Source organism: Maylandia zebra, linkage group LG13 (assembly GCF_041146795.1).
Source record: "Maylandia zebra isolate NMK-2024a linkage group LG13, Mzebra_GT3a, whole genome shotgun sequence".
Taxonomy (NCBI): domain Eukaryota; kingdom Metazoa; phylum Chordata; class Actinopteri; order Cichliformes; family Cichlidae; genus Maylandia; species Maylandia zebra.
In genome coordinates this window covers 29,924,792-29,949,349 of record NC_135179.1, presented here as the reverse complement: position 1 = coordinate 29,949,349, position 24,558 = coordinate 29,924,792, and the positions used below count along the sequence as shown (strand labels likewise).

Genomic DNA, 24,558 nt, shown 5'->3' with positions numbered 1-24,558 from the left:
GTTAACTGCTGATTCTAAATTGCGCAAAGGCGCAAAAAAAAAGTTTTTTTGTAAAATGTGACGAGCCATGAACTCTCCCATTTTTGCGCTGACACTGACCATAGCTGAGAAAAGTGAGGCCTGAAGTTCTTTGGATGTTGTTCTGGGTTCCTTTGTGACCTCCTCGGTTGGCCACTCCAGCAAAGACTCACCACTCTTCCAGGTTTTCTCCATTTGTGGGTAATGGCTCACACTGTTTCACTAGAGTCTCAAAACCTTAGAAATGCCTTTGAAACCCCTTCCGGACTGAGAGCTGTCAATGACTTTTCTTTAGATTGTGACATGGTGCATTGCTTTTGAGATCTTCTAGACGGCTTCACTTTATCAGGCAGCTTTCTTTCTGGCGTGTGGCTAGTGAAAGTGAACTCAGCTTTCAAAAAAATGTGGTTAATGACAATTAATTCATCATTTAACAATGGGGGTGGCAATTAGGGCCAGGCCGCTGTTCTTTGCATCACTTCCACTTTGTCGCACTGTCAACTTAATGCTGACATCATTGGTCAGGTCCAGCCATCTTCTTGCCTGCCTTAGATGCCAATCAACCTGCACTCTGCATACTTTCTATCTCAGTGCTCCTCTGTCATTTTGTGCAACTCACCTCCTTCTCAGTTTTCGCCTTGCCCTGGTCACTCAGAGCTCCATCCAACCCTCCATCTTCATCTTCATCACCACCAATAACTGGACTCCAGGGGGTCCTGTCCTGATTCCAGTTACCACTGGCATTGCATTCTGCAGTGATGGGTCATCAGAGACTAATCTCCCAAAAGCTTAATTCATTTCTGCAACTCGAAAAATTATGCTCAATAATTCCAAATGACCTCCTTATTGAAGCATATTTATAGCCACTTGGGGCTGGATCTAAAAGTGAGACAGTTAAGACACAAGTGTACCATCATGTTGCTCATTACCACCATTCACCAAGTTTGTGCTTCTGAAATTGTGAAGAAACCTATATAAAAAAAAAAAAATCACATTCAGCATATGACATGTGCCTTTAGTCATCAGGTACACAATAACCTGGGAGCACTGGGTTCAAAAAGGCCACGCTCTTCTTCCACACAGTCTTTTATTTGTAAATAATAAAAATGAACTCTTGAATATAAAACATACACATCAGTAGAGCCACATCTGTTATACAAACAAGAACTGTTGCAGTGAATACTTCATCTTTCGTCTAGTATCGTGGTTTGGGAGTGGGGAGCCATGGGCTGTAAACAATCAGTATTCCTGGAGTAATACTGACAAAGGAAAGGGGCAGTCGGCCGTACCGCCAAGTGCTTCAACAAAAAAACATCTGCAAAATATGTCTGCAAAACCAGGTTTCTTGTTGGCTTTAGAAGTCCAGTCCAAACCAATAAACGGGGGGAGAAAAACATGGTTTTCAGGAAGAGAAAGTAAACTTTGCTCCAATTGGTTCTGCTTGTTTTTCTGCAACTGGGACAAAATCAAAATAAAGGCCTATTGGCGCCCACTTGTGTCTCGTAGCCACTCAGCAGCTCAAGCACTGGGCGCGTATTCCCCTCAACAAGACCAGGAATGTTTGTGTGTCAGCGATGCGTTTGTTCGTTCATAACTTAAGTTCAAGCCTAATTTGTATGTACAAAGTGTGCATGTCTGCGTGTATTGGTGACGGGTGTACAGTCAGATACACTCTTTTTTTATATTCATATATCTATATCTTTATAATTTATATCAAACTCATAATGATACTTCATATACATTTAGCTGTTATACACACATTCTCTATCTCTGTCTCTAGCCCCGACCGTCATAAACTACAGTTTAGACACCTACATCCTCGGATACGCCAGGGGTTCGAGTATGCTCAGTACTACAGAACAGCACTGTTGTTCAAAGGGTTCAAAGAAAAAAATAATTCAGACAATTTCTTTTTTTCTTTTGGAGACTTCCTAATACGGATATTTAGACCCAGAGTGGTAGGCGAGGCCTGGGTGGGATTGTCACCCTCCCCCCCATTAGATCCGCTCTTGTTAGGGGGCGGGGATGGCTTGGCTTTTCTCGGTTTGTATTCATATTCAGTACGAGCAAACTGTACAAGAACATGCAACATACAAGCTGGCCTAAAAGTATGTGGAACTAACACACATAGTCTAGTCTTTTTTTCTGTTTTTGTTTTTTTGAGAATTGTTCCTTAATTTGTCTCGTCTTTCGATTTTACAAAAAAGTAGAGAAACGAACCGAAAAAACGAAACGGAACGAAAGAAAGAAACGTGCATGCAGCTTGGGGGCCGGGGAGGGGGCGTCCCCGAGTCATGCTGCTCCCTCCCACAGGGGGAGTTCGAGGGGTTTGGGGAGGGGAGGAGACGGGCGGTGGCGGTCGGGCGGAGGGTATTCAAAGAAATGTGGCCTGGCCTTTGTCATTGGCCTTTGGCATGCCATCGCTCATAAACCAAACATAGACATACACAGAGGGAGTCTGCACCATGTGGCACCATTCTGGACAGTGGGCAAAAACAAAGGCAGGAAAAAACAAAAGATCCAAAATCAAAAGTGAAATTCTAATCCGCAATTTGGTCTATGTTTTCTTTCCACACGGAAAAGGTTTGGCCTCGATTTGAATGAACGAGTCCAGCTTTTCCTGTCAAGGCTAAGAATGTGCGAGTGCATGTGCAGGCTCCCTTTCCATCACGGTTAAACGGGACCAACCCTCTGTCCCCTTGAGCTCATCACTATCGCCACGGTAAAACCTGAAGAGACAACAGCCAAACCTGTGAAGCCGCAACTATTTGCTACTTCCACACTTTTCCCTGTGGCCTGGCTGTAAGCTCTACTCTGATTGGCTGGAGGGTTACTAGGCGGAGAACCCCACTTTGTTTGGGTGCTCTGATAGTGGCTGCACAAGGAAATACGGAAAAAAGAAAACAATGTTGGACAGAAGCCTCCACTGCTGCAGGTCAGAGGAGAAAACAAAGAAAGCAAAACTTTGAACACAAAAAGGTGTAAGGAGGAGGGAGAGGGAAGGTGTGAGACGTGATTGTCAGACTCCAGCTAAGCTTTGATTGGCTAGTTCTATCTCTCCCTCTCTTTCTCACTCGCATTCCCTGTCTCTCCGTCTGGCTTTTCATCATTTGAAAGAGGGCTTCTCGTCGACATCCTCGGGGCGTGTTGTCACCCCTCTGCTCAGTAGTGGTCCAGTAGCTGTGGTCCATTATTCTATTTTGTCACTTAAGGGGTGTTGAGGGGTAGGCGGTCACCGTCCGGTCACTAGGACCGAACGCCCGGCGGCGGTCCTGAGCTGTCCAGTGACGTCTGAGACGCCAGCCGTGTGAGCGGAGCTAATGTAGGGTCCACCAGGGAGGATGGTGGAAAAAGTTTGTACCAGCCGATCACCGTACTAGAGAGGTCCAGCTCCTCCAACAGTATCTGTGCTACACCCATGAAACATTTGTGGTCCAATCGTCCATAGTCACCCCACACTATCACCTGGAGGAAAGAACGGCAGATGAATTGATTTAGGATTGACTGAAAAGACAAAGGTACAATCACCACAACACATAACCTTACAGATTTCCAGGTTCAACGCGCAAAGGAAAACAAAATGCTCATAATAAAAGATTTTAAAATGCTTTATGCATCACTTCAAATGACTTACTTACCATTTCATTTTACTTACAGTTAATTATTTCTTTGTTTCCTGTAAAAACCTGATTGCAACTAAGTATTTGTAAGCAAATCAAATCACATTCTAATTTCTAATAAAATACACTGAAATTCCTTTAATTACAGGGGACTTATACCCTTAGTTGTGGCCCGTATCATAGTGTTAACGTGTTCCGTTCTAATCCTACTAATTAAGTCAAAACAATAAAATAAACAGTAAAAACAACGCACTTTCTCAACACACTCGTTTTTGGGGTTAAACAAAAACTTGTAATTCCAGAAAAAAAGGTTGTCCACTGTGCTCACTGCGCCATTCAATGATGCAAACGTTCTTCTCGTGCCTGTACCCTGATCTGTGCCTTGATACAATCTCAGTGTCTCTGAAGCCTACAGACAATCTCTTGGACTTCATGGCTTGGTTTGTACTCACATGCACTGTCAACTGAGGCTGAATTTACCACCCCAATTTACCACATTTCCGATTTACCACGTCCCAAGCCTTCCCACGTGAAAGGTAACCTTCCACGTCCCTATGATACGCACCGGATTGTGAATGGACTCCAATGGAATGACGTAATAATCGTATGAGACAGTGTTTTCCAAAGCGATTCATGACAAAATAAAATAAATGTACAAGTGTAGATTCATTGCAAACGGTTCTCATGTTTCCGAACGCGTAACATACAGACGATTTGTCACATATCGTCGGTATGTTACGCTTTGGGATGAGAACGTGTTGCAGATGGACTGCAATCAATCAAACTGCTGACAGGTGATCACTGGAAACAGGAAAGCGTCTCGGAAAAGCTTGTGAATGTACATGTTATATTTTGTTTTTTGTTTTCAGTAAAGCTGGAATAAACCTTATTTTACTTTGTAATTATGGGCATGAATCTGAGGTGAAAAATGAATTTAATCCATTTTAGAATAATGTTATATATGTGACGTGTACAAGAACATAAATGTGGAACACGTTAAGCACTGTGAATGCTCTCTGGATACTCTGTAAAAGCTATGGACTATTGGAAAGTACCATAAGTCTATTGTTCCAAGATATACAGTCTATGGCAGTTTCACTGTAATGTCCCCAATAACACTCTGACCTTTCACTATTAATACATTTTTAACTAGAGCTTCTTCTTTCAACGAGTTTTCCCATAAAAAAAAGTGATCATGAAAAAATGTGATCATTACCTGAAGCACCTTGCCCTGGGGACTCTCATCGAAGAGCAGGTGCTGCTGGTAGAGCGGCTCCAGGGTCTTTCGTGCAATCTTAGTTTTCTTTTTGGCTTTACATGTTCCATTATCCAGCAGGTACACTTTTACATAGGGAGCTGAGAGAGTGGTCAGGAGAGGGTAAAAATAAGTTTTATGGGAAAAAACGGGGACAGTATGGAGGTTGCTTTAGGTTGCATCCACCTTAATTTAACTGTAAGTGCTACAAGGAATTAGTTTTGTATGAACGTGTGTTACCTGGGAGGGATTTAGAGCCTGGTTTGGGGGTAAGGCCTCGTGCCCTGATCACCTCCACCTCCAGCTGGCCTTTCTTGTCCATCAAACCAATCTGAACATCACCTGTTTTTAAAAACAGACCATTTCAGAGAATAATGTGCAACACACAAAATCTCTCTTTCTCAATTGAGCAGAGCTGATGAAGCTGTGACTCACCCATAGCTGGTGTCGCCAGCGTTTGTCTGCCCACTAGCTGACCGGGGCCTAATCCATCCAAGAAGTCGCTGAACTGACTGTCAGCACCCAAACGCATCCCTGAGAAGATCAAACTGACATACACAAACACAAATGAAACCTGTCCTCAGTTTTTGACTCCATCTAGTTTTTAGAGAATCAGTAAAAACTTTTTCCAAAAATTCTTAACAGCATTTGATGTTTGTTGTTTAGAAAGATAACTTTCTGTTCCCTGCAGCCAACAAAACAAAACAAAAATGATCTATTCTGATTGCTAAGAGTGCTAAAAGTAAGTAATAGTCGCAGAGTAGTCACTGATGACAACTCAGACCTAAGAGGGTTAACAATCAATTTAATCATTATTCAGAGAGCTAGTATGTTTGTTGGAGTTGGAGTTAAAATGAAAAAAAGACCCCAAAAATTGAGCTCTTAGAGGTTTGATAGGGAACATAAATACATCAGAGGAACACTGACAGTGCCCTCTGTGTGTTGTCCTGTGTTTTGGCAATATTGTCAGCATGTACGTACTTCCCCTCAGAGCTGTAGCTGTTCATGCTGCCGTCGGTCGACTCTCTGCTCGCCTGTCGGTTCATGGCTGACCCTCCTCGTGGATACTCCACCGCCATGCCCGTCTCCACACTCCTCTGGATGCTGCTGCTGCCGGCCTTACCCACCTTCTTACCTGCTGACGCTTCTGTTGCAAACACAGGAAAACGGGCTTTAGCCACTGGTCTTTGCATGTGTCATTCAACCCTAGGTCCTAATCAGTTATCAGGCATCTCTGATGGATTTCTCTTTTTTTGTTGCAAAAATTCAACATGATAACTACAGCCTAAGATATATCTCTTCAGGCCTTCCCATGCAAAATAACATCCCACGGTGACATCACCAGCATTTCAGTAATACACTATTGTACGACAGACAAATCTATGCAAATCTTTAGATGCTTTTATTTGGGAATTGTAAAAAAATTTTAATGGTACTTAGGTGATGAGGTCACTGCAGGAAAATCTGACTAAAAATCAAAAGTCAGTCCACTCACACCTCAAATGTTTAGCAGGGATGGAAAGGCAAAACTCAGAGGGTTGAGGAAATAACACAGTGTGTGCATCAAAAAGGAAGAGTTCAGTCATTTTCAAAAGCCTGCTGTTTGTTCATTTGTTTTTATCATAAACACAAAGTTCTTTCAGACCCACTTTAATTTTAAATGTAAAATTCAAAGACAAATATTGTATTCTCAGCTCATGAGAACACTCTGAATTCACTGAGTCAGGCTTCTTCCACGACCGAACCAGCCTTTAAGCATAATGGTTAAACAAGAGGGTGGAGTAAGGAAGCGTGCCGGAAACAGTTCAGGAACGGTGTACGGAGTGCTGGGAACATTCATCATTCCTAACTGAACCACTTCTTATGCTTTCTGTGCCTGACTTTGCCCTATTCTGCCTGCGTCTGTGAAAGTGGGACGTGAGTGTGATGTTACATCGAACTGCTGCTATACAAAGTACTTAAGGACTAATGCTCCTCCTGGTGTACAATGTGGGGTCACGCTCTGTTAATGATCCTGTATTTACTATTCTGCGTGAGGCAATGACTAATCAATTACTATTATTACACAGTTAACCTTCCTCCTTGTTGTATCCTACAGTCTCTGACTTCCTGCCTTTTGCTTTACCTTTCTGTCTGTCCGCCGCCTTACCCGCCGCCTCTGAAATAACACACATAACAACAACAAAGCCAGTAAACAACAGCAACATCAGCACACTGGTTACACTGGTAAACTTGTACATTTTTTAAAACTTATTCTTCAGGATTTAGTGACCACACTGTATTTATGTATGCATGTATGTATGTGTCCTTTATAAAATCAAAGTACCACTTATGAAATCCAGCTTGCTTTGTGTAGATAAAGAAGCATCAGATTAAGGAATCAAGTTCAGTTTAAAATGTTATAAATGTGTCCTTGAATTGTGTATTGAAGCGATATCAACTAAAAATTAAATTAGGGCTAAGCCATACTTTTGTGCAATGTGCACCACAAGATGGTGCAGCAATTCATTGTAAGTCCATTATTAAGAATCTGTTATTTACAGTAGTGCCTGGGGAAAGGCAAAGCCTCTCGAGGAAAGCTGGGGCACGGCAAAAAATTAAGAAAACCAAAAAAACCTTCCAGTACACCCACCAGTACACCCACCAGTACACCCACCAGTACACCCACCAGTACCCCGCTGTCGTCTGGGGGTGAAATATTTAGCAAAATTCTGCAAAAGGGTAGTCGTGAAAAAATCCTATTAGTAAGTTAACTTTTCTTGATGAGTTCTTGAGTAAAATTGAATTTTTATGTGAAAACTGTTATTTAACATTTTTCAGTTCATTTTTTTAATGTGGAGATGTATTTTGGTCATTTTTGAAAGTTAACAGACTCACAACACAGAAAGACAGAAAAAAAACAACATTCAAAAGTTTTTCCTTCTGGACAAATCTTTGCACGTCGTTTTTCTCGGACACTTGGTCAGTCTGTTGTCTGACCTGTCTGGCTAAGCTGCGAGGTACTTCGACTCCTTCTGGACGGCAGGATGGCGACAACACGCTGGCTCAGGCTTGAGCGCCGCTTCTTGATCCCGCTACCCAGGCTCCCGAGTGCCGTGTCTGACTGGCTGCCGTCAGCGTGCTCCATGCCGTAGATCTCACCACTGATGCTGGTGCTCTTCATCATGTGGCGACCCGATGCGCGCATGGCTCGGCTGATGGTGACATTATAAATGATAACACATGTTGTGATACCCTATTTCAAAACGTTTAAATGACAGTGTGTGTGTGTGTGTGTGTGTGTGTGTGTGTGTGTGTGTGCGCGTGTGTGTGTGTGCGCGTGTGCGTGTGTGTGTGAGTGCGTGTGTGTGTGTGCGTGAGTGTGTGTGTGTGCGTGTGTGTGCGTGTGTGTGCGTGTGTGTGTGCGTGTGTGTGTGTGTGCGTGTGTGTGTGCGTGTGTGTGCGTGTGTGTGTGCGTGTGTGTGCGTGTGTGTGTGCGTGTGTGTGTGTGTGCGTGTGTGTGCGTGTGTGTGCGTGTGTGTGTGCGTGTGTGTGTGCGTGTGTGCGTGTGTGTGTGTGTGTGCGTGTGTGTGTGCGTGTGTGTGTGTGTGTGTGCGTGCGTGTGTGCGTGTGTGCGTGTGTGTGCGTGTGTGTGTGTGTGTGTGCGCGTGTGTGTGTGTGTGCGTGTGTGTGTGTACCTGAAGCGTCCCCGGGGTCTCTCTGACTGGATGGACATGTAGCTGGTGCTACTGATGCGAGAGGCACTGCTGGTTCGAGAGATGGCTGAGACGTCGCTGACATCACTGTCTGAGGACTTATGGGAAACATTTTCACTACTCCTCCTCTGGTCCTTATAGAGCTGCATGAACCACACATCATCAAACAGATATTTTAGAAAACTGCTGTGAAAATGAAGCAAGTAATTCTCTACCTTACAGTATAAAGCGCCTTGAGGCGACTGTTGTTGTGATTTGGCGCTGTATAAATAAAACTGAATTGAATTGAATATAAAATGCTAGCGCTCTGCTGCTGCATCCTGATTGGTCCATTTGCTGATAGCACAACACGCTGATTGATAGAAAATTGCTGTTAGTTACAGAAAGGGATTTTACAACATTACATTTGGTGTACAAGCTATTAAAAATCTAAAACTTGAACCAGGTGTTCTCCATATAGACTGTGCATCATGATGCATCTTTTGGTCTGAAAAGTGAGGGTGAAGAGGAAGAACTGCAATCTTTCTAATGACCAGCAGAGGGCAACTCTGAGGTTTCCATAAAGAAGTCTTCTTGTGTGGACCGCTAAAGGGAAAGAACACATTTCACTCCATTTTTCATGGCCTCAGGAAACTTCCTGACATGTTTATGGTCTCAATCATTAGTTTTAAGCTGGTTGTTTCGTAAATCATAGTACGCATTAGAGTGAAAAGGGGTGACAAAGCAGCACAAACCTACTGTGTGCTACCATATGTCTCCCTTGGTTTGCCAGTCAGATGTGCTACTTGGGATCAGTGGGTGACATCACCTTAGCCATGCCCCTCTTTTAAATCTTTTTAAAGTCCATGCAAGCCTGAGTTCAGTACAGTGACAGACACTCATGCATTGCCATATAGGAGGATGACAAATTACAGGGCAACCAGCAATCTGAGTTGTTAGGTGGGACGAGACTACTGTACACTGGGAACTCCAGCTGCTGCTAATGTTTTTAGATGCTTAGATGCATCCAAGCGCTAATCACCTTCCACCTAAATGTTGTGTTTGTTCTGTCTGCTATATTAAAACATGCTTTATTTTCTGATTAGCCATCTGTAATGCATCACACAGACAAAAAGAAGAAGTTAAACTACTGGCATGTACATATTTTTAAACATCACAATATCAATATTAAACTATTTTCTCTAAGGGAAAAAAAAATAGAGAAAGCAGACGGTATGGATTATACATTTCAAGATTCCAAGCGTTAACTCAGTTCTTGAGTGGCTGCCCATTTGGAAATGATTCATTTTATGGAGTGGTCTTCACCATTACTGTACTGTAATTTATTACTTTCTCAGACAGTCAATGCAATTCGCTGCGATGCACTTGAGCAGCATTATGGTTCATTCTTTCTGTCTGGCTGGAACCTGTATTGTCCTCCTCCACTCTCCAGACAAGCTTGTTTTAAAGCGAACGGTCAGGCTACCTCTCGTTTATTCTTGAGCGCTCGGTCAAGGTCCTGTTGGCTGGAGGTGGCTGGAGCTGAGACCCGATTGGAATGAACCCTCATCTGGAGCTGACGGACACGCTCCTCTGCTACCAGGGCTGCACGGTGAAGGAAAGAAACTTGAAAAACTAGAACTTAATCGGACACTGCACAAAGATGACCCTATATGGGTCAACCTTTCTTTGTACCTTGTTCTACAGTGCTGCTCTTGGGGGGAAGCTGTGGGAGTTGCCTCACTCTGCGAGTTGATGAGGACGTCACCGAGGAGGAAAGAGACCCACCACTTTGGAGGTGTCCCCTAACACAAAACAACATGACGGAAAGCAGAAAACAGAAGGGAGAGGGGAAGGGGAGACATGGTGGAGAGAAGAAATGTGAATATAAAGGAAGGATGAAAAGTGTGAAGATGGGAAGAAGGGAAAACGATATTAAAGTCATCACATTTGCAGTCGAGAGTGCCATTCGCTGGTGGAATTTGACGTCTTCACGTCATCCCATTCACACAGTGAACAAAATGTTGACAAGTACTCGACATTGGATGAACCTGCTGCAATTTCACATTTCTTGACGTTAGGCGAGTATCACTTAACATAAGGTTGCAAAACAAAGACATGACGACAGAAGCTATAGGAGGAACATCGACGTTGGAAACAAGACAACAGCAGCAGCAACATTTCGATCAAACATCATATTCACAGAGTGAAGCAAAGTGAGGCTTGTTTGGGGTTCACAGTGAGGGACTCTGTTGCCAGTAAGAGAAGCAAATCAAGATTTAAACAGTGAAACAACACACTGAGAAAGTGAAAGCCTTCAGGCACAAATCCCACCACGACTGTACACATCCATCCATTCTCACATAACACATATTCCCTCTCCTACTAGAAATCTTGAAATTTGGGGCTCCTTTCCACTGCACTACTAATAACAAGGGTTATTCATGACATTTTGTCATTTTATTTGAATATAGACTGCAAAGAAGTGGTTTGTAGCTTTTGGATCTGAGAAGTGAAACAAATGTATGAGTGCCTATAAACCAGCATTATTTCTAATGGCCAGCAGGGGGCGACGTCTCTGATTGCAAAAAAGTCTGGCTGAGTAAAAGGCTGTTTTGACAATTGGCCTCCCTTTCACTCAATCTAAACATTTTCTTGATCAGTCTGTGGTTTCATCCTAGTGTCAAGTCTTCTTGAAACCTTCAAGTTTTTAAGTTTTGTAACTTGGATTTTAGGAGACCTGGAATGTAAATGGAATGATTGAACACATTTAACACAATTTATTGGGCTATGTGCTGAATTTAGAGGTTAGAAACAAAGTATCATTCTGATACCAATACCAGCGTTGGTATCAATACAATACACACCTCTACTGGGTTTGTAAATCAGAGGCACCCTTAGCTCACCCGTGAGCAGATATATTCCTGGTCATTGATAAAATTACTGTTAAATGAAGCTTATTCATTGTCTGAGTATTAAAATGTTGAGATATGAACACTTACCAAAAATTTCCACATCCACTCAGAAATTACACATACAAACAATGACTGCAGAGTCCACACAACACATATACAACAACTACACAAACAGCAGCAGCATCTGATGAGATGCAGCAAAGACATTTCACCAAACACACATACAAATGCTGACAGAAGCAGCAGCAGCCCTGTGTCTTTCCTCTCCACGAGTCTCTACAGTGAGCAAACAAGACTCTGCCTCTGGTTAAATGAGTTAGAGGAAGGCTGATTTAAGATGAATCCATTTACCAAGGGGACACAGTGGGGCTTTCTTTCCCCTGGAGCCCATTTAAATGGAGGTGGACTTGTTTCTGGTGTACATCGACACGAGTGCCATAAAAACCCAGAGCCCAGCAATACAGTGTGTAAGCAGCAGCATGCAGGGACAGAAATGAGGTTGAGGAATGGGAAAAATGGGGGGAAAGGAAGAATCCATAAAATATACAAGAAACGATGTTAAATGAAGGCAAACCTAAACAGAGTCGTTTATGAGTAACATTAGTTTAAATTTAATTAACATTTTAACAATACAAACTTCATAAGAAAAGCATGAAAAAGTTTTGCACTAAAGCATCACTACACTTTTAACCATGCCTCCAAACACAATGAGGACTATTAATAGTTTTATGCTTCTGTGTTCACAGCCTGAAGTCGCAAGTGATTGCATGTCCCTCAGATAGCGCTAACCAGCATATGTCAGCTTGTGTTTATGGTAGTAGACTGCACACTGGACCAGCTGGACCCAAATATAGTAATGGATCTGGATGGAAGACACAGCAGTTTCAGTCCTTTACCAGATTCAGTCCCAACATTAAAACCAGGCAAAACAAGTAACACACTGATTTCAGTTGTTACAGTTTACAATACGTTTATATTGTAAGGTGACAACCCTCTATGAGAAAGCACTTGGTGAGAAGAAAGAACTCCCTTTTAACAGGAAGAGACCTCTGACAAATCTGGCAAAGCATCAACAGGAAGTAATAAAGAAGCAAACCAAAGGATGTGATGCCAGCATCCCAGTGCAACAGAACAACTGTCGAGGCATGCAGACTCCATGTCCCTACAGATCTCTCCCAAGGTGTCATAAAATTTTACAGGGTGGTTTTAATGTTGTGGCTGATTGGTGTCTATATAAACATTACAGAGGGCAATGTTTAACGCAGATGTTCTTATAATGAAAAAGTGTTTGCATTATTTTTTAAATATGTTTAGCTGGCTGCGCAATTAAGGCTTTGATTCACTGCATATTTCCATGTGAACAATGAAGCCCTGACCCCTGGGTACTCTACTCAGTGTTAATAACTGGCATTTTTACACATTATCATGTCATTATCAGCAGCTCCAATGTTTAAGAAAATATTAAACACAGAACCTAATTTCCTTTTTTATAAGCATTTTAGCACTTTCACTTTGGAGATGCTAATAGTAGCAATTATTCATTATATAAAAAAGTGACTTTTCCTACTACTTAACTAAAAGTCTTTAGTATCCTAAACAAAGGGGCATCTCTATAGTATACATGCAGTGGAAGAATCTAACACTTTTATAGCACTGTCTAAAAAATAAAGCCCTACAAAAGATATGTGGTAAAACCAGCAACATAAATTCCTGGTGTGACACATAACATTTGTATCAGAATATCTTTCATGCTTACAAGGACCACATGGAGCCCTTGGGAAACACGTACTGACACTATGTTCCATATCTCGATCATTTATTGCACGATGATGTACTACACTGTCACTGCAGATCAGCAGATACATTCATCTCCACTGAAATCAATGTGCACTTACAGGCTCTTTCTGACCACGACAACACAGAAACAGCCAATGAAAAAGGACCCTAAGTGATAACTGAAATTAAACTCACTAATTAGCTTGTGCTTGAAATTAGACCGTGGCAACCCCTTAAACTGAAAATCAAAGTGTCAAAACTGCTGTTCCTGCAATGGTTCCTTGCATGTCCTACAATCTCCACAGACTCTCATATATTAAAATGCTGATACAGGCAACTTTACTCAATCGGACTAGTGTCATTTGTGTCAGTGACCTGGTTCTCTTCATCTTGTTTGTTCTATTGGTGCTTTTTGGGATATTTTTAGTATAATTATATGACAAATAAGATCACCTGCTGTCTGGTACAGTCCATTAATGCTAATTTATTAGTCTGCTTACTTAGCTCTAATTAGCAGATATATATGATGCAAATGTGCCACCTTCTGGCTCTAGCAGCAAAACACAGTAGCAACCAAGGTGCTAGCATTGTGACTTCGAAATTTTAGAAATCCATGCTAACTTTCACAGTGGTTGTGCCTAACTGTGGCTAAGCATTAAGGGCCTCAAAAAATACTTGGACCTATTTATAACTACTATCTGCTACCAAGTACTAAAACACAGCTTCTTCCCAGCTGGTGAATGCATCTAAGAAGCTTTGTGTGTAAACAAGCCACCTGAAATACGCTGAGCGTGCCGCACACGCCTTACCTGCCACTGTCAAAGAGCTTCCTGCCAAGAGTGTGGCTTTCAGGTGTTTCCAGGGTCCGAGGCTTCCTGGAGAATGGTGGATGAGTAAAAAGGACAATACACCACAGAACAAAAAAAGATGGATGGATGGGTGAATGAGGGGATGGAAGAGAGCGTGATGGTGGATAAATCATTTCAATTTAGAAGGGCCTGACTCTGTCTGGAGCCGTCAGCGGCCTTATAAGTTTATGATCTGTAAAACAGGAAATAGGAGGAATCCTGTGATGGATGGTATGATGATGATAGGAATAAGGGGTGTTATACAGTCATGCTTCATCTGTAAGTGTGCCTGTGTGTGTGTGTGTGTGTGTGTGTGTTCATAAATGTGTGTGTACCTCTTCTTTGTACTGAGGTGAATTAAACTCTCTTGAGACGGAAGTAGCATCCATATTCTCCATTCACGGACATGAAGATGACAAGGATGATCCATGCACCGCCCCACGCACAAACACAAACACACCCACAGAGACACACACACACATACACGATCACACTTATGATATGAATTGTGGATTGCATGAATTTTATACCACTAATGAGCAATACGCCTTCAAAAAAAGACTTCTCAAGACTAAGAGGAGAAGGAAAGCACACATAAGCTGCGGATGCAAATTCCTAAAACAAAAATGTAACTCGGAGAGACTGTGGGAAGCAAATGCAAAAGGGCAGGATTTCACACCAGAGCCAGTACAAACTACCTTAACTTCAAACGAGCACAAACCTGATACTAAAAATCACAAAGAACAGAAAGTCAACTAAACAAAGATACAGCAACAACAATCACGACCAAAAACTGCTGCTACCACTCTTTGCATTAAAGGGCAAGCCAGAAGAACACAACCCACACACTAAAAGCCACACAAATAACCCTTTACACAATGTGAGCGACAAAGTTAAAGAAAAAAAATCAAACTTGTATATGCCTAGAGGACTTTTTTTTCATTGGGACAAGTTCTACTTTGTAGATCGTATTCACTCTCACTGAGATCAGCTCATCTATTACTAAAGTTTGCAGCAGAAGGCTAAATTGCCAAAAGTGATAATAGATTGTGATTTTATCTTGTATTTGTTCAAATAAAAATGCAGTCAAAGTAAAAGGTAAGTCAATAGCAATAAACCTATATTTCTTGTATATATTCTTGTCTGCTTGATGTGCAACTACAACTAGAAGGTGTTAGCGTAGCCTAGCATGCAGTCTTAGATTAACAAAAAAGCTAGTCTGGCAAAGTCCAACCAAAGTATTACTGCTGGTCATATATTTTCATAAATGTTTCCTAAAATATCTTTTGTAATTGATTTATGATGACCTCATGAAATTTGAAAGCCAAAACCTATTGGTCTAGCAATGAAGTTGTACTACATGCTACAAGTGTTGCCAAATCTTTAGACTTTTTCCTCTTTTTGATTTTGGAAGTAGATAAAGTCATGTCCAGACTTCCCCTTTACTAAGGATCTAAACCTTATCCACCCAAACCTCTAAAGCTCACTAATCAGTTGGCATTTGTTATTTATTGCATCATTAGGACAAAGTCAGGGTAGTTATTACCCCATGTACTGAGTTTAGGCTAGTTTGTGCTATATTTTGTACTAAAATTTGTTTAATTACACTTGTTTTATATGATACAAGATAAAGTCACTTGCCAAACTTGCGGAGAGCTGACGAATTAGAAAGTTGAAAAGGTTAAATTGTAAAATCACTACTAGTCATTCATAGAAATATAACAATCTGGCAAAAAGAGCTTGGCATTTGCCTCAACCCAATAGGACCCAACTAAGCCAAGAATATTTCCACTGGGTTTGACAAAAATGTGTTTCTTACTAAAACTACTGTAAAAATAAGAAAAGGAAAAAAAGAAAGAAAGAAAGGAAAAGAAAAAGAAAGTAACTTGGCAAACTTTAGTGTTTGGGTCATAATGGCGTGAGATTTTAAGGCACAAGTCAAGCTCCAACAAGAAGCAATTGGGTGAGAATGGTCCACAAAAGGGTACCTGTCATCTTCAGGGGAAGCATGTTGAATAAGAATCCTTGGACTTGCCGGACGTCTTCGGGGCAGGGAATGGGACAAAGATTTTCTATGCGTACACATACAAAATACATCACCCATAGGACCAAATCAGCAAGTCATTAAAAATTCAAGAGATTCGCTTTTCCAGTGTCAGGAAAGCGCACAGTAAAAAGTTGATTTTGCTTGCCATTGCTATGGGTACATTTTGACTACCTGGGAGTAACAGAACAGGCTGTAAACACAATATTAGCACGCTATCACCTTATAAACTGAATATGGCAAGTTTGTTCGCAAATGTTTCCCCATTTTCACATTAGCTTTATTTTGTGTTGTGTTTCTAGACACTTAAACGCAAGTCTATATTTTTCTTTTAGCTTTAGCTTTTCTTCTCATTTTCATGGACAGCAAAGATCAATTGTTTGGGCATTTCTTTTCTGCATTAAAACGTGAATCCCACCGTTTACAGTGCAGTTATGTTATCACTTTACAACCAGAAGGAACAACATGAACGACACAGTGACTCTGAAGTAAATGGACAAATGCCAACAGGACTTTTGTATTAAGCATTGAAAAGACAAAAGTAACTAAAAAAGACGGTCTACTGCGAAGCAAGTTCAGAAGACCCAGGCTTTTTTAATCTTTGCTTGCAGGGTGGGTCTACCTTTGATTAATGCTTCACCTGAGGTTTTACAAAGGGATTTCACTAACCAACAGGTGACATCACAGTGACTACATCCATCATTTATTTGCAGTCTATAGGCTCAAGAGGTTTACTTATTGTGTCTCTTAGAATTAGTAAAACTGCATCATTTAGCCTTACTTTTGCTAACCAACTGATCTTGCTTCGTAGTACATCCTTTCGACCGTCTAATGTTGGGAATAGTTTCAAGGAAGTGACAAATCAAAAACTGTAAGGTACAAGTAAGGTAAACTGATTCCTTTGTCTGATAGCTGGTTATGAAGTTGTCTTTAAACTGACCCGAATACTCAGAATGCTGCTTGCCAATGAGACTTTGCAAAAATCACAACATCATCATGAACAACCTTGAGGACAGAGGTAACAAAGGGGATTTGCTGGAATAGTAGAGTGGTGCACAATAGTGGTGTAGGTGGGGTGAGGATGATATCAGGCTAGTGTAGGATCATTCAGAGGTGAAGGAACTACAAAGACCAGGGAAAGCTGAAGTGCAGGAGGACTACAGGAAGGGGGTTGGGTACAGAGGCTGGTACCTTTCAGTCTCTGGTGAGGGGGCATGATTGTTTGGAGCCAGACAGTTGGCACTAGCGCTCCTAACCCTGTCCAGAGAAGGCTGCAGATCACTAGAGGCACCACAGCACAACATGCCATCCAATGGAGGAAGAGGAGGAGGAGATGGAGAGGAGACAGGGTGGGAGGACAAAAACAGACACAAAGAGAAAAACAATGGACAAACAGAAAAAGTCTTTTAAAAGAAAGTCTGGTTAGATTTCCCTAATAATGCTGTTCTAAGAAATTAAACCATGACTGACCCAGCTGGTGTCAGGATGGCAGTGTCTGTACATTGCAATGGTTGACATGGAGATGGAGTATGGAGGAAAATGTGTCTTCTAGCTGTTACTGCCAAAACTAGACTGATTGATCTCTGCATTTTTCCCAACGCGGAACACTTAAACATCCATGTTAACCATAAACCATCATCAATGTGTGTGTGTGTGTGCCTTACCGATGTGTCACCTCACCATTAGACCACAGATGTGTGGTGGAGCGGCATGTCGCCATGACCATTTTCAGTCTCACTACAGAGTTACTTATTTAATATGCAAGCAGCGTGGAGCTACTGATGAAATGGAAATTTCAAAAAGTGGACTAAACTAAAGAAATGAAAGAAAACAGGTTGGAAACTAACCAGAAGCCCCTGCTGTGATGGAAGGACTGAACCAGTCCAATATAAGTTGACACTGGTACTACAAATTGTCTGATGGCTTCAGTATGCTTCAAATGGAGCGCGAAGAGCAAGAGCAACATCTAATAGCACCTCAAAGAACTTTTCTGACAATGAAAATGTCATCTGACTCAATTCTTTTGTTGTCTTTTTTCAAAGTCTTACAGTCATACTTGTTCTCTGTCGCTCTTGGCTAGGAGCGCTCAAGGTATGACAGCAGACAAAAAGTAGGCGCCATTTTTTGTAATCAAGTTCACACAAGGTTCTGCAGAAACCCTTTAATAACTGCTGTTAATAAACAGTAAAATGATAGAAACTTTTATTAACGCCTTAATGACAGTGAATGTTATGCTACATAACATTATACTGAAGCTCTTCTCGTTGTTTATCCAGTTATTCAAAAACTGCATTAGATCAGTGATTGCTAAAGTGTGAGTTCTGCAAGAGGTCATTTAAAATAAAAGCTGTTGATAGTGAATCAATTTCAGAAAATGAGCCAAATGAATCTATAAAAACAAAAAGATGAATAATAGAATGTACTCATGTAATAACTTATGTGGATGCTCCTGAAGAAGACATCCATGCAGGAAGCAACAAGGACTGATGAGGCAATCAGAGAACAAAAAAGTCGTCGGGATTCAGTAACTTGAAGCGATGAGTCAAAGTAACCGCTGGTAACGAGAAGTGGGCGGGTCCAAATGTAAACTTTCTCAACTTCAAGGCAAGTGATTGTATGAAATACCATAGAAGGATGCTGTTGGCTGGAATGTGACTGCATATTAAATACAATATAGCGTTACTAAGGCAACTAAAGCCTGAATTGTCCTCGATTAAATGCGATTAAATGTCTGCAACAAAGCAGCAGGTGACGAGCAAATTGTTCCCTGTGCTGTTGCCCCTTTGGTATTGTGTGCTGATAAGAGATACTGCATTCTTTAAAATGGCCAGCAGGGGGAGACACCTGATGTCCATTTGAAAACAAACATGGGGAAAAGAGCAAACACATTCAAGAAAAGATCTTTCTGAAAACCTTATGGGCTCAATTAAACATCTGAAGTACTATATAATGCAATTAATATTTAATGGGCATTTTTTTTATCATGGTCCCCTTTAGAGGGATAACTTTATTTATTTAAAAAACAAAAAGCAAAATGTTCATCTTGAGGATTCACCAACAACAGGTGACAACTCTGAGCAGGTCAATCTTTTACATACAGTCTGTGATCTACCTTGGTAAAATGTCGACACAGGGAAAGTCCCTTCAGATTTGGACACTTTCTCCATTTGAACCGATTGAACTGAAGACTTACCTATTTGCCTGTTTGCGGAAACTGCTGAACAAAAGTGGCATCTTAGGTGGCAGTGTGTTATTGTGCCTAGTAGGTCTCCTGATGTTAGCATGCATGCAGCAGACACAAGCAGGAAAGGAAGCCGGAAGGAAAAGGAGGAAGAGCAGAAAAAAAGTATATAGGAGTGCATGGACAACCGAAAGATACAAAGGGGGAAAGAAGTGGCATCTTATCCAGTGATCTCATTGATTTTTGATTTGTTAATTATTTAGATTTATTTATCAACATGTTTCTAGATATTGTGGTCATTGCAAAAATCACTGGCTAAGATTTTAGGGTGTTAAAGCATAAGTAAGCACATTATCTCTGCATTAAGAGCGTACAGTCAGCAGCAGCCAGATCTCTTCTCTACAGACAAACTTAGCACTTTACACCCTCCTTTCCTCAAACACTTGTACACTTATACACTTGTGTGTATAAAAAATACAAAAAGTGTCCTAGGTTAGATACTAACACAGCTACGGTTGTATAGGGGTTTTATATACCTCTAACAAAGGTATATATAGTGTAACTTACCTCTTTGGCTGTGTGCTCAAATGGCAATGTAAGAGTCACTACATTACACGTGAACTTAAAAATATAAATAATAATCAGTAAGAGTCATTACATGAAAACTGTCACGTTTGGGTTCCTAACATTTAAAGGGAAAAACAAAACCCCCAAAAATATAGTTTCCAGTGACCAAACACACTAAACCAAAATGTCTCCTGTGTCTCATGTAATATACGTAATAACTTTTTGGTATTTTGTTTATGTAGCACCAACACTTCTCTCTTAATGGGTACAGCAATCAAGTGTGAAAAAGAAGTATTTTTGGATGAAATAATATTATTCATTTAGAGCCATGCAGTTTTACATAGGCTTACAAACAGCACTGTATATGTGTATATGTGTGCATACTGGTGTTAACGTTGACCACATAGAGAAATTCTGACACATCATTTTGAATTTTTCTATCCAATTAGATTTTACCTCATCTCAGGCTATAGTGTTGGCTGTATTCCTGTGACTGGGCCAAGCTAACTAACTGACAAATGAGCGTATTAATAAAAAAAAAAAAGATATTTGACGAGTTCCCGAGCTTTCAAATCGTGCATTATTGCAGGTTTTAAAATATGCTATGAAACACAAAATTCATAGTTTGGTTTTTGTCCAGAAAAAGGAGGACCAGTACAGTTTCCATGGAATGACCCAAAAGCCTTCAGACTAAATAAAGATATTGGAGCATCATGCAAAAAGTGCCCTAAATTGTTTCAGTCAGAGACAGAATTGGTGCATATTCATCATTTGGACGTATGAAAGCAGGTGTACACTAAGCAACATTTAGTTTTAAGTCTAGCCTAGGGGTGTCGAACTCCAGGCCTCGAGGGCCGGTGTCCTGCAGGTTTTAGATATCAGCCTGGGTCAACACACCTGAATCAAATGATTAGTTCATGACCAGGCTTCTGGAGAACTTTGAGAAATGTTGAGGAGGTAATTTAGCCATTTAAATCAGCTGTGTTGGATCAAGGACACATCTAAAACCTGCCCTTGAGGCCTGGAGGTCGACACCTGTGGTCTAGCCCCTGCAAGCTGTACTGTTGGACTGATTCTTGAAAAGCAGCAAAGTCTGAAACCATGCATGGTCCTGTAGTGTCCTCTTGTGGATCTGAGGCAGCAGTACAGCTAGATTACCACAGGATTTCAGCTCACTGGCCTCCTTTTTGTCTCGTTATTTAGACATGACACATTCTGTTTTTCTTACAGTTATTTCATTTAATGAACGGACTAAAACCAACTAATGTGTCTGTGTGTAAGGTCTGATATAACTCGGTTCTCTTTTATAATGCTGGGAAGTCAAAGTTTGCATGGGACTTGTTCACATTTCTTTTCTGTATACATTTTACATTACACAGGATTTTTTTTACCTCGATTTCAGAGGCATATTCGTTTCACTCTTAAATAACAGTCTTGAGCGACAGACTGCAATTAGAGACAATCTGACAAAAACACACCTCATCTACAACCAACATGTAAACATGTCACGATTGGCCAGTTTACCTGGTGTGCAGGCACTCAGCACTTTTGCCTCGCATTGATTGGTGGATCGTGAAGACCTCACTGTGGTAACCATGGGGATGGATGACATATGAGGAAATCAACAACAGTTAAAAAAAACCCAGAAGAGCAGAGGGGAGAAGAGAGTGAATAGGAAAGAGAGCTTTGGCTGGTTCCACACAGTCACACAGATTCAGAAATTCAGTTTTGCAACCGAGAGCTTTCAACCTAAACACTGAGGTCTGAGGTCACCTCGTGCAACATGAAACTCAACAGATAGCTACGGCATCAAACACTTTTCAAGAAACAAAACAAAAACAGACAAAAAGCAGCAACTATTTAAATCTAAGAGACCAGTAAACAAAGTTAGACTTGGCAACACAGGCACTCACACTCTGTACACACTTTTTCAGCGGATGCGGATTTGCACAAAAAACTAGGGCCTTGTACAACATAAAGCAACTCTGATGACATTTACACTACAAGTGGTGACCAAACACAGGCACGCACCTGTCGTCCAGATACCCTTCCCCTTGATGGCGACCTCTACCAGCATCGTAGTAGCGGGACGGAGAACGAGAACGGTGACCGTGAGAAAGCTCATCATCCAGGCTCCTGAAGGAAATGTAAATAAATAAATAAATGGATGGACGGATAAATGAGAGACTGACTTGTGAGGTTAGTGGTCAGGTGGTATTGCGGCACACTGCTGCTCGGTTTCATTTAGCTCAGTCACTAAAAGCAGAGCTGGCAGCACTGCATGTTCTGAGCCAGACAGACATTTCATTAGTAGATGGACTCAGTTTGCTGGCTTCCAGAAACACTCATGTCCTGTCTGTTTTTCCTGAATCTTGGTTTTGCCTCTTCCATGCATTCACTATCGTCTCCCCAGGCCGATATCGGTCTTTTTAAGTAATCATCGTCAGACGTGAATCGACAGAGCTCTTTCACAGGACTCAGCAATCGGTCCAGGGCAATGCGTTCAAGACAATTTATGGCTAAAATATAACCATTTGGACAAATAATGGGGAGTAAAATCCTGCCTTACTCAACCCTCACCTCTGGGGGGGGACATTGGGTGGCCGCGACCGGATGCGCCCCTGCTCCTCTCGATGAGGGGAGACGGAACGAGAACGTATGTGATGGGTGGGGGTCCTCTGCTGCTCAGGGACCTCCAGGGTAGATGTGGGCTCCCGCTGCCTCTCCCTGCCACGTCCATCTGCTGCTATGGAGAAATGGCAGCACACATGCACACGTACATAAACAAGATCATAGCAAAGTAAGTGCAATTCAGAGTGTATACTTTAATAGTGACAAAACCTTCAGTCTCTAAAATTCATAAGAAAGGAACGGTATTAAGTAGTACTATATAATCCATATACAGTCTCTTCTTGAGTGAATAATATTACTAAAATGGGTTTGTTAACGCTAAGGTTTTCCATATGATCCTGGCAAACATTAATGATATACAATAACTGTCATTATGCATACATGGGAAGATGCGTGGGCCTTGAAGTTGCAAAAATGTGCTAATGGCTTTAAAATATGGCTGCTAGTCAAGATCAGTAGTGGAACATAGCCAGTATAGCCAGGATGAATTAGAGTAAAATGCATTTTTCTACAGTATCTTTTTTTAATCTGCATTGTTTCTTATCCACCACCATATCTGCATGTCAAAAATTTATACCAAAGCCATACATTAGCTACAGTCAGGCCGAATTACATTTATCATTTGCCTGCAAGACAACTTCTGAACTGTTTCCACTTAAAAAGAAAAAAAATCATATTAAATCATAACATCTGTGACTAAATCTTGTTAACAGTCTGCTGTTTTATACCATGTACATTTAATTTCATTCTAGTCACCTGCTAAGTTCTGAACTAAACTAATGTCTATTACCCTTACAACATGCTATTAGCCTTCTACACTTTAGCACTAAAAATACAGAGGAATTCATGATACTACCTCATATATGATAATTAAATTCATGTTCATTTTCTGCTACCTTACAGCATTTGTTTATAACTAAGCCAATGTCTGCTACCCTCACAACACATTCTCACCAGAGTGATCATCGTGTAGGTCTGTTCCTTAACTCTTTCTCGATGCATTAATCAGTCTGGATGAAACTTATTAAATAAACCGCGTAGGGTTTGAAATAAATCTGTATACATGAGGTTTACTGTTATTAAATTTAGCTAAAAACCTTTTATTTCTGTGGCATTTGGTCACTGGAATGTATTGTCATGCATGTCTGTAAATACCTGTTAATCAAACAGTGATGCTAACACTGCCTTTAATTGATTTGTCTTATTACATGAATATGTAGCTTGCAATGAACAAGAAGAAAGAAATATATGTAATTTTTATTCATTTGGTGTTTATGTACAGAAGTTTTTGCATTCTCACTATATACACTGATATAGATCAAATAAAAACAACAACATAATTTAACATACACATCTGTGTTTTAGCGAAACACTGCAGGCCTAGCTAGTTTAAGTTACATTTTTATACCCAGAGAGGGTATAAAAGACACAAGAATTCATGCTACTGACCCTGCTTCCACTTATGTAGTTTAAACTCATGCTCATAGCCCTCACAACATGGATGATTGACTTCATGTCAGTAACCTGTTAGATACAAACACTATATAAAAGATATAAGAAGTCATGCTAGTGGCCTTCCACCTCATGTGTAACCTGATTTAAAACCATGCTAATGGCCTTACCTTACAGCATTCCTCTCTATAATTATGTTAATGTCTGCAAGTTTAGCTTTATTCCACATGCAATTTCCTTATATGCCAGTAGCATGTTACCTTATTTTATGTTAAAATACTTATAATTTTTAAAAATCTTGCTAATAGCCTATTAAATTACATTACTTGCAAGTTTAAAATGGATGTAGCCTCCGGGTTGGAATAAAAAAGGCAATAGGTGCCTTTGCCTGCTTTCTGAAGGCCAATACACCAAGGCCAACTGTGGTTGTAAAAACACTTTATTCCTACAGAAGGTTGTGGGAAAACAACCTTCTAACTAAACACTTTCCTGATGAGTTTATGTGCTCAGTAAATAATTTTTAGTCATAAATAAAAAATATAATATATTTTGTAACTCTTGTTCACTTTGTTTCACA

The 24,558-nt window shown here is 40.9% G+C and overlaps 1 protein-coding gene across 4 annotated transcripts in view; it reads right to left on the bottom strand.

Moving 5' to 3' along the window:
* Positions 1-1,088: 1,088 nt before the first annotated feature.
* The window catches only part of rims1a (regulating synaptic membrane exocytosis 1a), a 120,673-nt gene continuing 97,203 nt past the window's right edge, over positions 1,089-24,558 (bottom strand). Inside the window, exons 18-35 of one of the 4 annotated variants that reach the window (XM_076891927.1) lie at positions 22,479-22,644; positions 21,930-22,034; positions 21,423-21,482; positions 19,344-19,421; positions 17,342-17,431; positions 16,095-16,178; positions 14,442-14,498; positions 14,068-14,133; positions 10,263-10,372; positions 10,054-10,172; positions 8,571-8,731; positions 7,873-8,087; positions 7,019-7,051; positions 5,875-6,040; positions 5,329-5,441; positions 5,134-5,235; positions 4,855-4,994; positions 1,089-3,483 (exon numbers count right to left, since the gene is read on the bottom strand). In XM_076891927.1, coding sequence (XP_076748042.1) covers positions 3,265-3,483; positions 4,855-4,994; positions 5,134-5,235; positions 5,329-5,441; positions 5,875-6,040; positions 7,019-7,051; positions 7,873-8,087; positions 8,571-8,731; positions 10,054-10,172; positions 10,263-10,372; positions 14,068-14,133; positions 14,442-14,498; positions 16,095-16,178; positions 17,342-17,431; positions 19,344-19,421; positions 21,423-21,482; positions 21,930-22,034; positions 22,479-22,644 — 2,084 coding nt within the window. In that variant the 3' untranslated portion in view covers positions 1,089-3,264. Of the gene's footprint in view, positions 3,484-4,854; positions 4,995-5,133; positions 5,236-5,328; positions 5,442-5,874; positions 6,041-7,018; positions 7,052-7,872; positions 8,088-8,570; positions 8,732-10,053; positions 10,173-10,262; positions 10,373-14,067; positions 14,134-14,441; positions 14,499-16,094; positions 16,179-17,341; positions 17,432-19,343; positions 21,388-21,422; positions 21,483-21,929; positions 22,035-22,478; positions 22,645-24,558 lie in introns of those variants that run through there. The other 3 variants (XM_076891930.1, XM_076891929.1, XM_076891928.1) reach the window with 3 other exon arrangements.